This window comes from Capricornis sumatraensis, chromosome 1 (genome assembly GCF_032405125.1).
Source record: "Capricornis sumatraensis isolate serow.1 chromosome 1, serow.2, whole genome shotgun sequence".
In the NCBI taxonomy this organism is placed as follows: Eukaryota; Metazoa; Chordata; class Mammalia; order Artiodactyla; family Bovidae; genus Capricornis; species Capricornis sumatraensis.
The window spans coordinates 43016372-43029994 of NC_091069.1; the positions used below are offsets into that span (position 1 = coordinate 43016372).

At 36.5% G+C, this 13623-nt stretch overlaps 1 protein-coding gene across 2 annotated transcripts in view; it reads right to left on the reverse strand.

Annotated features, from left to right (window-relative positions):
- Nucleotides 1-12877, reverse strand: part of ACTR2 (actin related protein 2) — a 38954-nt gene extending 26077 nt beyond the window's left edge. The window contains exons 1-4 of one of the 2 annotated variants that reach the window (XM_068971893.1): nucleotides 12751-12877; nucleotides 5913-6023; nucleotides 3825-3839; nucleotides 212-427 (exon numbers count right to left, since the gene is read on the reverse strand). In XM_068971893.1, the coding sequence (XP_068827994.1) occupies nucleotides 212-427; nucleotides 3825-3839; nucleotides 5913-6023; nucleotides 12751-12798 (390 nt within the window). In that variant the 5' untranslated portion in view covers nucleotides 12799-12877. The remainder of the gene's footprint in view (nucleotides 1-211; nucleotides 428-3824; nucleotides 3840-5912; nucleotides 6024-12750) is intronic. The other variant, XM_068971824.1, reaches the window with a different exon arrangement.
- Between the last annotated feature and the right edge of the window lie 746 nt (nucleotides 12878-13623).

Consider the following 13623-nt stretch of genomic DNA (forward strand, 5'->3'; position numbering starts at 1 on the left):
CATAGCAGCAGGATTTTGGCTTTGTTTACTGGTATATTCTACTTATAATGACTAACATATACTTAGGTGCTCAATAAACAGGATCTGGGAAAAAGTAACAATTACTCTTATTTCCTTTATTCTCAACAACAGAGGTAAGATAAAACAAAAAAATTTGCTTTAATATCACATCACAGAAACATATACATGCACAACCCATCTAAAAACTTACCTCTACAATCTTCTCTCTATTTTTGGTTGGGTTCATAGGAGGTTCTGTGAGTAGAATTTTACAATTCCTGGTATCTATGTTAAGTTTTTCTGGTCCAAATGTGTAGTCCCATAGGTGTTTCATGTCATCCCAATTTCGTACTATGCCATTTTCCATAGGGTAATTAACTTCTAACATCGAGCGTAATTCACTTGCCTCATCACCAACCATAAGATCCTAGAAAATTATAATATCAAAGCTTTAGACCAAATTTTTGCATAAAATACCATCAGAAAATTATCCTCTTATATTTTGGAAAACTGGAGAATAATTAATTTTAATATTTCTGGCACTTTCAGATAAATTTCTTCATTCCACAAGTTAAAAAGTTGATCTTTCCTTTCATGAACAATGTCTTACAAATCTTAATCATGAATAATAAGTTTTTATGTACAATGTGGTTTAAATCAATAAATTGACCTTACCTTTAATAAATATGTTTCCAAAAGAAGAGCATTAGCACAAATAAACCCCACATTTTCATATTTTCGAGGGGTTTGTATGAGGTTTCATCTCTTTCTTTTGCTCAAATGTTCAAAAAATAAGGCCTGTGATATGTGAGATAGCATATGAGGGGAAAAAAAACTTGCAGAGAAATGCTCAACGCATGCAGCACATTTCTTTTTACTAAATATCAAAATGGTAAGTGTAGTACTATGCAGCATAATGAGAAGCAAAAAATAAAATGAATTTTATTATACTTTAATAGTGGATATATGCACTACAAACTTGTAAATTTCATAAACGCCTACCTAGATATGTCCCAATTAAAACTGAAATTAAGCTTCAATATGTGCCTCACCAAGATGAAAGATAATTTGTAGAGATATAAAAAATTAAGATATAGAGAAGAAATTCTTCGTTAAAATTTATCTTCGTTAAAATTAAGCAACATTTCCAATCTTCAAGTAAAATACTGGAAAACTACGCTATCACCCAGGAAGCAGAATACTCACAAGTCTTGTCTCCAACGAGCACATACTTAAGATGACCCACATTTCAAAAGTCAAATTTTATGTGTATAAGGCTAATGATGTCTCAGAATTAAATCTTACTTTAAAAATTGGCTAGTCGAGATACTAAATAATCCTGATTTAAACACATACTGATGAATTAAAAAAAAAATTCTAGTATCAAAATAGCTACTATTTGCTATAAGATCTTAAGATGTTTTAAAACAGAATTTTAAATAAATATGACTTTAAACTTTTTTTTAATAATGATTTTTTAAAAAAGAGATAAGAAAGAAACCAGGGTGAGGACTCTATTTAAAGACAATAACAACCAAAAAAAAAAAAAAAAAAACTGGAAAATCCACTGAAAGCAACAAAAAGGAAAAACAAAGTTAAAGCAGATGCTAGAAATACTCACTAAAATGTTTCTATTGCAACTAAATTGCATATAAAACTAATGCACCATGCCTTAATACTCAAACTTCTTAAATATTAACTATTTAGAATGATCTGATACAAAAATGAAAAACTAAAAATCTTGTATTAGATAACTCTACTAAATGACATGCATTTGTTGAATTACTCAGAAGAATACTGTTAATTTCAAATACACTGAAAGACAAGATACACAGATGGACTGAAGATGGATAAATGGATAGATATGTGATATATCAGTATAGTGAACATTAATGTCAGAATCTAGGTGATGGATGTATGTGTTTCATGGTGAAATTCCTTTAAATTTGCTGTGTATTCCAAACACTTCATAAAAAATGTCAGGGGGAGGAATCTATATCTCCAAATACCTATGACTTCTGGCCATCAATATAATTTAATATTTTATGTTAGTTATTTTTTTCTGGAATGTACATTTCTGTTATACAAGGTAATAATAGACTAGATAATTAAGATGGTTTATATCATTGATACATGTTCACAACTGTATTTCAACAAATTTAGTATAAATCTGGTCTAATTACATCTGACTATTTAGTTCTTACTCCATGCAAGAATAGGGGCCTACATATGTCTGATCTAATACCAACTCAAAATAAAAGTGTCATGTGTCTACTTCTAGGGCACACATACTATGAAGAATTAACTGAAAGAAACATCTGGCATCAAGTATCTTACCATCCCTCTGAACAAAGAGGACATTTAAAATGGAAGAAAACAAGCGTTAACTTGTCAAATTAGTGCAAACATTCTTGAATAACTCAAGCTACTTAATTCAAAAACTTATCTAAAATTTTATTTCAAAAAATCCTAAAACATAGTTTTCCCTAGAACATTTCAATTTCCAAAACTAAGAGTTTTATGGAACTTGCCTTCATCTTCAAGATCAAAATTACAAGCGGTCAGATCAGGCCTTGGTTTTTTTTACCACCCACCTCATCACTGGACCTCAAGTGACATCACCTATTTACCACCCACCTCATCACTGGACATCACCTATTATCTGAAAAAGTGAAAAATTATAGTAACTGTCTGAGATGCCATTTTAAAGGCATTTATATTTTATGAAAAGCAAGCAGTGTAGATGCGATACGCCAAGAATCATTCTGAATAAAGTCACCTCAAATTGGAAATTAGAGCAAATATACTTTAAAACCACAATTAAATTCCTAGAAAGAAATTTCATAAAAAACATTAAAGAGTTCTCTGCAACTACTCTTTTCTTAATCTCCTTAGGATTTTAAGACAAATGCATGATCTTATTTAGAAATTATTTCCAGTTTTCCATGTTTTTGTTTATTCAAAAGAAAACTTGCCACTAGTTTAGTTACTGTTACTAGCTAAAACACTTATCACTAGAAAGGCCTGATATTTATCTCTGTCAAAGTTACTTACAAATAATATTAAAAACAAATGAGAATATCTACTATAGAAAAACTTAAGACTATCACAGAAAAATATAATAAAAGACTCAACTGCTGGGATGTGTCCAGTTCTAGTTGAAATGAAAAAGGTACAATGGTATTTATTTAAAGGGAAAATCCACTGTCAATGGAAAAGTCTTACAAGACTTTGACCTTTTTCTTATTTATAATCAGGTAATGTAAAATCTGCTCATAAACAAGGATAATACAGGAAACAAATCAACCTTTTTCTCTCCTTTACTATTTATAGTTCATTGGCACATTACAATCTTACCTAGTTTATTAAATACACGTATGATACTGTATCAGATGCAAATATATACATATATAGGCTATGACAGGCAATGTTCAATTTAACAGTGAATTGATCCAAATGCAACAACTTCACCCCACTTTTCTGGATCACACATATCCTAAAGAAAGCCACTTGGTTTCTAACATAATGCACACTACATTCCATTTTAATTGTAACATTCATCTACAAAAAACACAAGGAAAACAATTCAAAACTATGTTAGTAATTAGTTCTGGTTTGGTCCATTGTATGCAATCAGGAGAGTATAGGACTTAATTAGTTGCTACCAAATTGAAGCAATGAAAAAGGTTAAAAATCAAAGTACTTAGAAATTAAAATATGGAATCACCCCCCTCCCCAATACTAAAGGGACACAAAACAACAACTACTGTCCCACCAAGCAAAAGTGGAAAACAAACAGAGAGCATGTGTGTAACCTCACTTACCATCTTTTTGTTATTCTACTTCAACAGGTCAAGAAAGGTGAAGAGAGAGAAGGTAGAAGTAAGAGTCAGAAAAGGCCTAAATAAAATCCTCACTGAAATTTTTAAACATACAAGCAATAGAGACAAATTAGGTCGAGGCAGATGCAGTACTACTACAGTTTACGGAGTTAATAATTAGGGCCAAATTAACACGGACAGTTATTACTCCTGAATGAAAGTTAACTCATTAAACAATTTAAATTTCCAGTTTTCAGTCTACCACATTTTAGGTAACAAGACACAAAAAGTATAAATCAATCCACTAGGCATATTCCAAATTTGAAATATTCCAAAAAAGTCAAATTTCATTTGTTACTGAATTTAAGTACCTTAATTAAGGAAAATAAACAGCAGAAAAGGTCTAGCTGAGTAGGGAAAGGGTGTTTAGAGTGTTTTTCCAAGCTCTAGTAGTCAAGTTAAATTTGACACAGTTCTCTCTTCTTTCACTGTTTTCTACTGGAAGAACAAATTAACTTGAAAGACTTAAAAAGATTAAGCAGATTGAACAGAAGTAAACCAACTTAACAGACTGACAAACCATACAAGCAAATGCTACTGGGGAATTCCTTAGCAAAAATGTCTTATTTGAGTATCACCTAGACTCATTTCTATCACTTGCCCTTAAAAAGCAAGAAAAGTAGGAGTGGAAAATATAGGTAATTATGCTGGACAATAAAAATAGCTATATGTGATGTAGCTTAATACCTCAAAAATGTTATTATCCATAAAGTATATTAAAAAACCATTCTTCTTTAAAAGGCTGATACTGAATAAAAGTGACTTTCAACATTATTAAAAAACTGTATCCTTATCACTATTACTAGCTAAATTTTAAGCTGAAGTTCATTTAAGATGGAATTCAATCAGAACAAAAGGAGTTAACAAAAACAGAATATGGGATTCTATAAAATTCCCAAAAGACACGAAAAAAAAAAACACCCCAAACCAAGAAACTCTCATATTGAGTATCCCTTCTGATTATAATAAAACAGAGGCCAGAATCATTCACTCTTTTAAGTCTTTAAAAAAATTATCACAGAACCTAAGTTTCAGTTTGTATTTTTATTCATCGTGTAACTCAATCCTCTAGTCCCAACAGCAGAGAGCTCTTCAGCAGCAAATGTCTCCTATCTATTACCAGCTTTCTAAACACCTCAAACAAACGTCCCAGAGATGGGTAACTTAACTTACAACCTAACAAACTCTCTGAAGTCTTGTCAAGGACTGTCCAGATAGGACCAACGATGCTAGTCTGTTCACAAATGATTCATAAAACGGCTTCTAAATTCTACTACATTTCGTGTAACCTAATCTGATCCCTAGGCTATCTGAGGATTTTAAGTCAAGTGGTAACCACTGACTTTTGAGTGTTCTTTTTTTTTCTCGCTTCTAAAATATTGTTAACTCCCTTTTGATTTCCACCTCCTTTAATAGAAGATAAAAATCTATTAAGGTCCAGTCTCATGTTAAGAACGGTATGTAGGCAATGACAACATTCCCTCCCTTCTCCTTGTCCTAAGATAAATGATGCAATGTCAAATAAAGACTTGCACAGCTTCCTCCTGCACACTGTGGAAATCACTTATTATACTGGTGAAAAAAGGAACCAATAAGATGCACACTCTATTTTTCCTGAATAGCTATATAAAAATGTAGGGATATCAGGCCATGAGAACATGGAAGAAGTTTCAGCTCCCAAAGAGACACTAACACTGAATGACAAATATATGGAATTGAAAGACATAAAAGTACCAGGCTGATTTCTTTTAAAATTATACTATAGGACTTTAAGTCACTAATACAGCATTCACATCAACATAAAAATCTTATTTTTATTGTATTCAGAGAGTAATGGCATCAAGCTATACTTAAAGTCAGACGAAATTACTTTCAGTTTCTGTACCTTTCTTCACGTGTTGATAAAAATTTAAAATATAAGAAATTTGGCCCTCCTCCTTTGCTTTTCAAGGCATCACATCTTAAAACTACTTAATTCAAAGAACATTTCAGTAGGTTTTGCTCCTCATTTATCAATAAATAAAATATTACCTTGATTTCAATGTTTCCCACTTTGGTGGTCGATCTGATAATAGGTCTTCCAACCAAAGCTGGGAAGATATGTTCTGGAAAGTTAGAGCCTGCATATCCACACTTCACAAACTGGAAAAGAACAGTAAAAAGTGGGTTAGTGTCAAAGTATTTACACTATTATCCATTTAAAAACTGTATCTGAAAGGTACTGTTTGCATTTATATAATATCCTAAACTTTTGGTGCTTTCAAATTACCCAAAGTAATCACCCCGTCTATCATATCCTCCATTTATTTCCTTCATGGCCTGACTACTGGAGTTCCCATTTCTTGACTGGTTAACTCTCAGGGAAAGCCTCAAGGGACCTAAGCTGAGCAGTGCATGCTGGAACCTGCTGCCTTAATGCACAGCAAGGAAGGGACAAATTCATTCAACGAATGCTAAGGATTTTTAAAAGAAATGTCAGAAAATGAACAGAACGAAAGCAGGCTTTCATTCATGTCTGGGAATTCACTTAAGTAACACCATTTTCCAAAACGGGGAAATCAAATGGCATCTGGACCAGCAGCAAGTTAAAATAAACGTTTATTAGGCATTTTTGGCTATTTACATTTTTATATTTAGAGAAACATTTAGTAATACCAGGTGACTAAGTTCATATTTAGATAGTGTACTTCTCCAATGAGGATGTAGCATTGATTCTAATAATACTTCCACTTTACGAATAAGAAACAGATAAACTAGGAGATTTAATGACTACAGTAAAACTGAAAATAGAACCAAGGGTTTTTAATGCTTATATCAATAATGCAGTCTGTTTAGCCTTATTTTTAAGAGCAGCCATTACAGGGAAAAGGCAGTTAAAAACTTTAGGGTAGGAGGAGGAAGCTATATAAGAGGAGTTGTCATCAACCTCAACCATTCCCTTAACAAGATTTTGTGCAATGTACAGTATACTGTGCAAACACTTTTGTGTCTACTGATGAATCCCAAGCACCTAGAACAGTGTCTGACACATGCTAGGTGCGTATTATTTAACTGATCAATAAAAATGAAAAGTTTTGCTGCTGACTCAAGAGTACCATACTATGATTATTTTAATATAGAGAACATGTTTAATATTGAGACAATCTATTGTTCCATGGATTTGGCACCACATTATCTTAGAAGAATTAAGGAGAAAAACAATACTTGAATGTGACATATGACAGAAATAACACAAAAGTGGACAGAAAGCTGTTACATACAAGGAACTGTTTTGTTTGATGGTTGTAAAAGCTAGCAGCAACCTGAAACTCACTGACTTCTGACTAACTCTCTAAAACACAAAATTTTTCTATTTCAAAGACAACCTTGTTGGAAATGATACTGATGAACCACATTTAATTATAAATAGCCTAGAACATTCTGCCATGCATAACTGCAAGTCTTTTAAAAATAGTGCTTTAAAAAAATATGTTAAAATCATGTCTTCAGCAGACTGAAGCTACTAGTCTGAAAAAAATCTGTCTAAAATTTAAAAATTGCACATTTCCAATACCACCTGAATTCATATCCCCTCATTCATGTTCACATTTAAGAATTTACGTAAAATATACTGTTCAAATAGGTTTTCTTCCAAACCCACAAAACCTAGTCCTGCTCAGTTTGCCACTGAACCTAGGTTTTCTAAAACCTAAAACATCATGATACGATTCTTTCCGGATTACCTTCCAAGGCTGAAGTTAGTGTGATATGATGGCATATGCAATAGATATCCTGCTTGCTCATACCTATTCTACTTGAATAGTGGTTGATAGTAAAGAACAATATACTTCCCACGCTAAAAAAAAGTGTTTAACAGAATTCAGAAGTGTTAGTTCATTTCTCCACAATATCTTCCCAAAAAATTTATCGATCTGACCCAGAAAGAGTTGGAGCAACAACTGCCGCAGAGGAAAAGAATAATACTTAGTATTTTCTAGTCTATTCAAATTAAAAGGAAAAAAACCTTTCACACTCATCTCTTCTAAATCAAACTCTCTAGTCTTAAGCCAAAAGCCAGTTCACTTATTGTGAACTGAGATCAGATGTTAGACCAGAGAATCACTTCTCATTATGCCACTACATTCAAATTTCTACATAAGTAAAATCTGTCATGACCACCAGACAAGTATCAGCTTTAGTCATAATTTATACATATATTCCAAATATAAACAGCAAAAACAATGTACAAATTAAACTTTTATGTAGTGACATAACGAGCAGATAAACACACTGCTGCTGCTGCTAAGTCGCTTCAGTCGTGTCCGACTCTGTGCGACCCCATAGATGGCAGCCCACCAGGCTCTGCCATCCCTGGGATTCTCCAGGCAAGAACACTGGAGTGGGTTGCCATTTTCTTCTCCAATGCATGAAAGTGAAAAGTGAAGTCACTGAGTCGTGTCCAACTCTCAGCGACCGCATAGACTGCAGCCTACCAGGCTCCTCCGTCCATGGGATTTTCCAGGCAAGAGTACTGGAGTGGGGTGCCATTGCCTTCTCCGATAAACACATTGTAAAACGAATGAAAAAAAGAATCTACACATTTGTAAAGGCAATTTTCAGCATATTAAATGTAAACCAATGATTTAACTGAGAAATCTTAACACTAGGTGAAGGTGGGAGGAGGAGCTTGGGATGGAGCCTAAGTCAAGTCGTGTCTGTCCCATCCCCCCCATCTCCCCACCCGACCAGGCAGTCAGGAGGCTGAGGAGGTAAAATGCTTGTTCGAGCATATTTCACAGGACAACATATTTGCCAAGTGCCTAAAGTAAGAAGACAAAAATTAAGAATTCCTAAAACTATAAAAATAACTCTGAACTACTATTCCTGTGCTTCATTAAAAGATGAAGGAACTTCTCTGGAGGTCCAGTGGCTAAGACTCTGTATTCCCGATGCAGGGAGACCAGGGATCAGGGAACTAGATTCCACATGCCACAACTAAAGATCCCATGTGCCATAACTAACCTAGTGCCACCAAATAAATATATTAACTAAAATAAATATTTTTTAAAATTATTTAAAGAATAGAAAGTTGGCTTTTAGTTCAAATTAAAGATAGCAATCACTAATTAATGAAATTATTTATTCTGATTAAGCAGTAGCTTACTGGAAGTAGATGCTGCCACAGTAATCCAGTGCTAGCATTCCTACAGGGAACTAGTGTTTGGTCAAAATGGCAATAGCTGCACTACATCACATTATTTCAGATGTCAACGAAATACCAGTTAAAATAACAAGAATATAATTACAATGATCTATTTCTCAGTAATATAACCAACAGACAACCTGGCATTTCCTTTCTTGCAAAAAAGCCAGTATTTTTAAAAAAATCTAAACCATAAGGTAATAATATGCAAATAAAATATTCTTTTCTAAACTACTTGTTTGGCATAACTTTAATTCTTGAAATACCTCCCCCCACTTCAATCATTTTAAGACCTCATGACTTAGTTCTCTCACTGTGTGCAATAGGGCTATGTTTAAGAAATAGACTTTACCATATATAGTTTCCTCTTCATAGCACTGTGGTTTAAACAGGCTCCCTTACTTCCCACTGAGTCATCAAATGGTAAGAACATGAACAATATAATTTTCTTTCAAAAAAAAAAAAGCCCATGTACATTTGCTGTAAAGGTATCTTTCTCCCCTCAAAAAACAAACTGGGATTTATAAAGCTTCATTTGGGCTTATTTAATTTGTATTTTTCCTTTATTGCTTTAAATAAATGGCAGATATAATAATTTAATTGCATAGTGATTACTCTGATCTTAGATCACCAATATTTATTCTGTTTATTCCAAAGCATTTTCAAGGGCTAAACCAAATCTACTTTTGATTTGGTTCTACTTCAAACACTCCTAAATCCAACATACAAATTTGCTTAAGCCTGATAAAGCAAGCTGTAATCAACTACAAACGTGAATTGTAAAAGTACAATTAAAAAAAAAAAAGTGTAACTATCTTAACACTACAAGCTACTCTGTGTCACTGGACCCTAAAAATTATACCAGTCAAGCAGCAAGCACTCCAAAAGTATTCACTGTTGGTAAACTAACTCAATGTTGATGAAATCACCCAAGTCTGGCAAAAGAATACACAACGTCAGGGGCCTGGGCCCAATCCTTGAAAGGCACCTAAGCTGAAGCAGATCTCCACATCTTCACCTATCTGGCCACTTTCCGCAGCTTTATGTTAGGTGGCGGTTTACACAGGCTCCATTTTAGGTTTGGATGGTTATGAGGATGAAGTGCATAAGGTATTGGAATCGGATGCGCTTTCCTCCTCTAGGAGGCCCTACAGAGGCACTGGTCAGCTTGGGAGCTGGAGAGGTTGAGGAGCAGGACCATAACCTGGCATGTGATCATAAGAACTCATCTACCCTGAGGGCTTTCCATTTAGGGCCTGCCAGAGAGGCTTAAATAAAAAAAAATCAACTTCTCAAATGGCCTATAATTTTAAAACCTAAAATGTGTTAAGAGGCAAGTTGCTTCAGAATAACAACTATTCTCATAAATTTTTAGAAACTAAATTTTAGTATCTTCTTAATCACAGAGGAATCATTAGACCTTCAGGTACCTAAATAAAATCAACAGGACTATGAAGTATAAGAAATACAGACTCTAAGTGGCTCCTAATTCTCTAAATTTTCAGAAATATCACAGCATTCCTGACTACGTACTACATCAGAGCTTTCTTCATGGAGTTTCTTCATTAAGTCAATCATGTCCTATAGAAAATCTGGATATTTAAAGTAATTAGAAATACAATGCCAAATATTACACAAGGTTTTGTTTGAATTAACTACACTTTTCTACTTATGTCACAATAACTTATCTTTTGTCTTAAGGAACAAGATTCTTAAATTATAGATTAGACATAAGGCTAATCAAATATACAATGAGTTTTGTAACAAGCTAATGAAACAGTAACATAAAACTAATTATGGGACTTCCCTGCCAGTCCAGTGCTTCCACTACAGGGGACGTGGGTTCCATCCCTGGCCAGGGAACTAAGATCCCCACATGCTACAGAGCCAAGAAAAAAAAAAAGCTTAAGAACAAGAAAAAAAAGATTTTTAATTGCATATTATGAAAAAACATATACTACAAAAACTGGTTTCTCTGTCCTTCAAAGAGGAGGAATCCATTAAAATATAACTGACTTCAATTTCTAAAAAAAGCCCAAAACTGACATAGTCACAAAAAAAATACATTAGTATCAATTTTTTTTAAGATTTACATTTATTTAGATGTCAATTTGAGACTACAGGGGGGAATTAGGCCAGTTTTTTTTTAAAAAAAGCACCTTTAAACTGAGTTTTAACTGTAAAAGGAACACATTTATAATTTCATTTAAAGACAGTTTAACATTGCATGGTTTGTTAAAAAATAAAGAACATTTTCCCAATAACTGAGTCATGAAGTCCTTCCCACCTGACCTCACTCTTATCCCTAGTCTCACGGATAACCACGACGAACATAAATTTCTCACAAATCCCTTCAAAACTTTCACATACACATATACATTTGTGGACACATAAACAACTTTAATAAAGAACACGCACATAAATGGAAGCTGCCTCTTTTTAAGTACTATGCTATTTTGTATGAACGTTGCATTAAATGATAACACTCTTCTTACTCTCATCCATTTTCAACTTAGTTCAGATAAAGCTAGTATAATCACTGCTTGTAAAAATTCAATCAAAGGCAGTATTATGGCGGTGAATATCAGCTCTTTTTTCCCCTCAACGATCCAGTTTCCAAAGTGACTTGAAGTTCATACAAAATCTATTTTAATTCATATATTACATTTATGGAAGGAAGGGGATAACTGACAAAATACTGCAGCTTCAAAATGGTTAGAAATTGCTTTAATGCAGGGGGAAGTGATCACTACAGAACTCATCCAAAATAAGTAACAGTTCTGTATTCTAATTTGCTGACTTTGCTGCCTAAAATTTTTTTTAATTGGGGGGAGGGGCGACTGAGAGAAATAACTTTCAAATAATGTCTAAATCAGTGTTTTACTCTGATTTTTACAATTATTTGCATTTTAGGATCTTAAATACTAACATTAACTGTAGTCTGCCAATAAGGGAAAAAAGGAGGAGGGGTACCCAAACTTCCTAAGGTTAACTTCCCTAAGGTTAGTGGAATTACTACTTGGGCCTTAAAGGATCAAGATCAACCACGGAAACATACTGGTCTCTGGGGGGCTGCACCTGGGCCAAATTTCCAGCATGGAGAACAAAACGTAAATGATCCACAGCCGATCTGGCCTTCCATTCTCTCAGAAAACAAGAAAACAAAACAACAAAAGCCTCAGACACTGCAAAAGGACTGAGGTTCATTGCATGACAGCAGTTCCCTTTTTTCTTTAAACCCGTTTCCTGCCTCCTGTTCCGTATCTTCGACTCTACAGGAAGAGCAAGGCCTCTTGGTCTTTCTCCTTTTAACACATCGGCGACCCTGGTGAGTGAAGCCCTTTCGCAACGCACAAGCCCAGCCTTTTACCCCTCCAGCCCTCGAGCCAAATTCCTGCGGCTAGAGCGCTGGGCCGGCCCCGGACCGGTAGCAGGTGGGAACCGCAACCATCGCCGGCCTCGCCCGCCGTCCTGACCCCGAGCTGCGGGAGTGCCCAGCTCGGGGCTACTAAGGGGTCCAGTCCGCTCGAGCCCCACACCCACGCGGGTGGAAAGCGCTGGCCAGCGGCCCTCGGCCCGGGCGGCAGAGGTCCCAGGGGTGCAGCTCCGGGCGCTTTAGGCCTGCGCGCCCCCCGCACATCCGGGCCCCGGCCTGTGGCCGCTGCACCCTCCCCGCCGAGCGCTTACCCCGGTGCCGTTGTCGCACACCACCACCTTCCTGCCCTGGCTGTCCATCGTCCTCCCGGAAGAGAGCCGGAGCCGCAGCCGCTGCCGAACAACCTAGAGCACCCACCGCCCGTCTCGTTCCTCTTCCTCCTCCTCCCTCTTCCCGGCCCCGCCTTCGATCTAACGTTTCTCCCCCAACCGGAAGTGACCGCCGGGTCTCACCCGCCACCTAACAAACTGCCTGCGCGGAAGAGGCGGGGACGGGAGGAAAGAGGCCGAGACTGGCAGTGGTGCACTCCAATAAGAAAAAAAGGAGCCCGAGGCCCCGCCTACGGCGCCAGCCCGGCTTCCGCGCCTGCTCCGCCTTTAGGGTCGCCGCCCTTCCGGGTTCTTCCTGTGGGCGTCTTGTTCCCGACCCTTTGGTGGGCAGTAGTAGTAGTCGAGTTGGCAGGCGGTTTCCCCTGCTTTCTAAGGCTTTGCAGGAGTTCGGGGTTTTCCAGCAGCAGGCAGATGAAGGACAACGGTCTGTGGCGAAAGGGCATTGGAATGTGACAAGAGAAGCCTGCCGGCAGGGCCGAAACGGAAGACACCCTTACTATCCCGACCATTGAATGAAACTTGGTGTGTCATTGCTTCTAGGCCTTTTCAGCGGGCAGAGCTGGGATGGGTATAGACACATGAAATCGTGCATTTATACAGATCCCCCTGATTCCAGTCTAACCCATCTCGTCCGGGTTTGCCGTTAGTTAGGTGAGCCTCACGGCTCACCACCTCCCTTCTAGCAGCACCATATTGCTTCACACCTCTATTGTACCTGTTTCAACCCAGGCTCTCGACTTTGAAATGGGGCAACCCTACTTTCAAATACGGCCCTGCCAACGAAGACTAATGTGG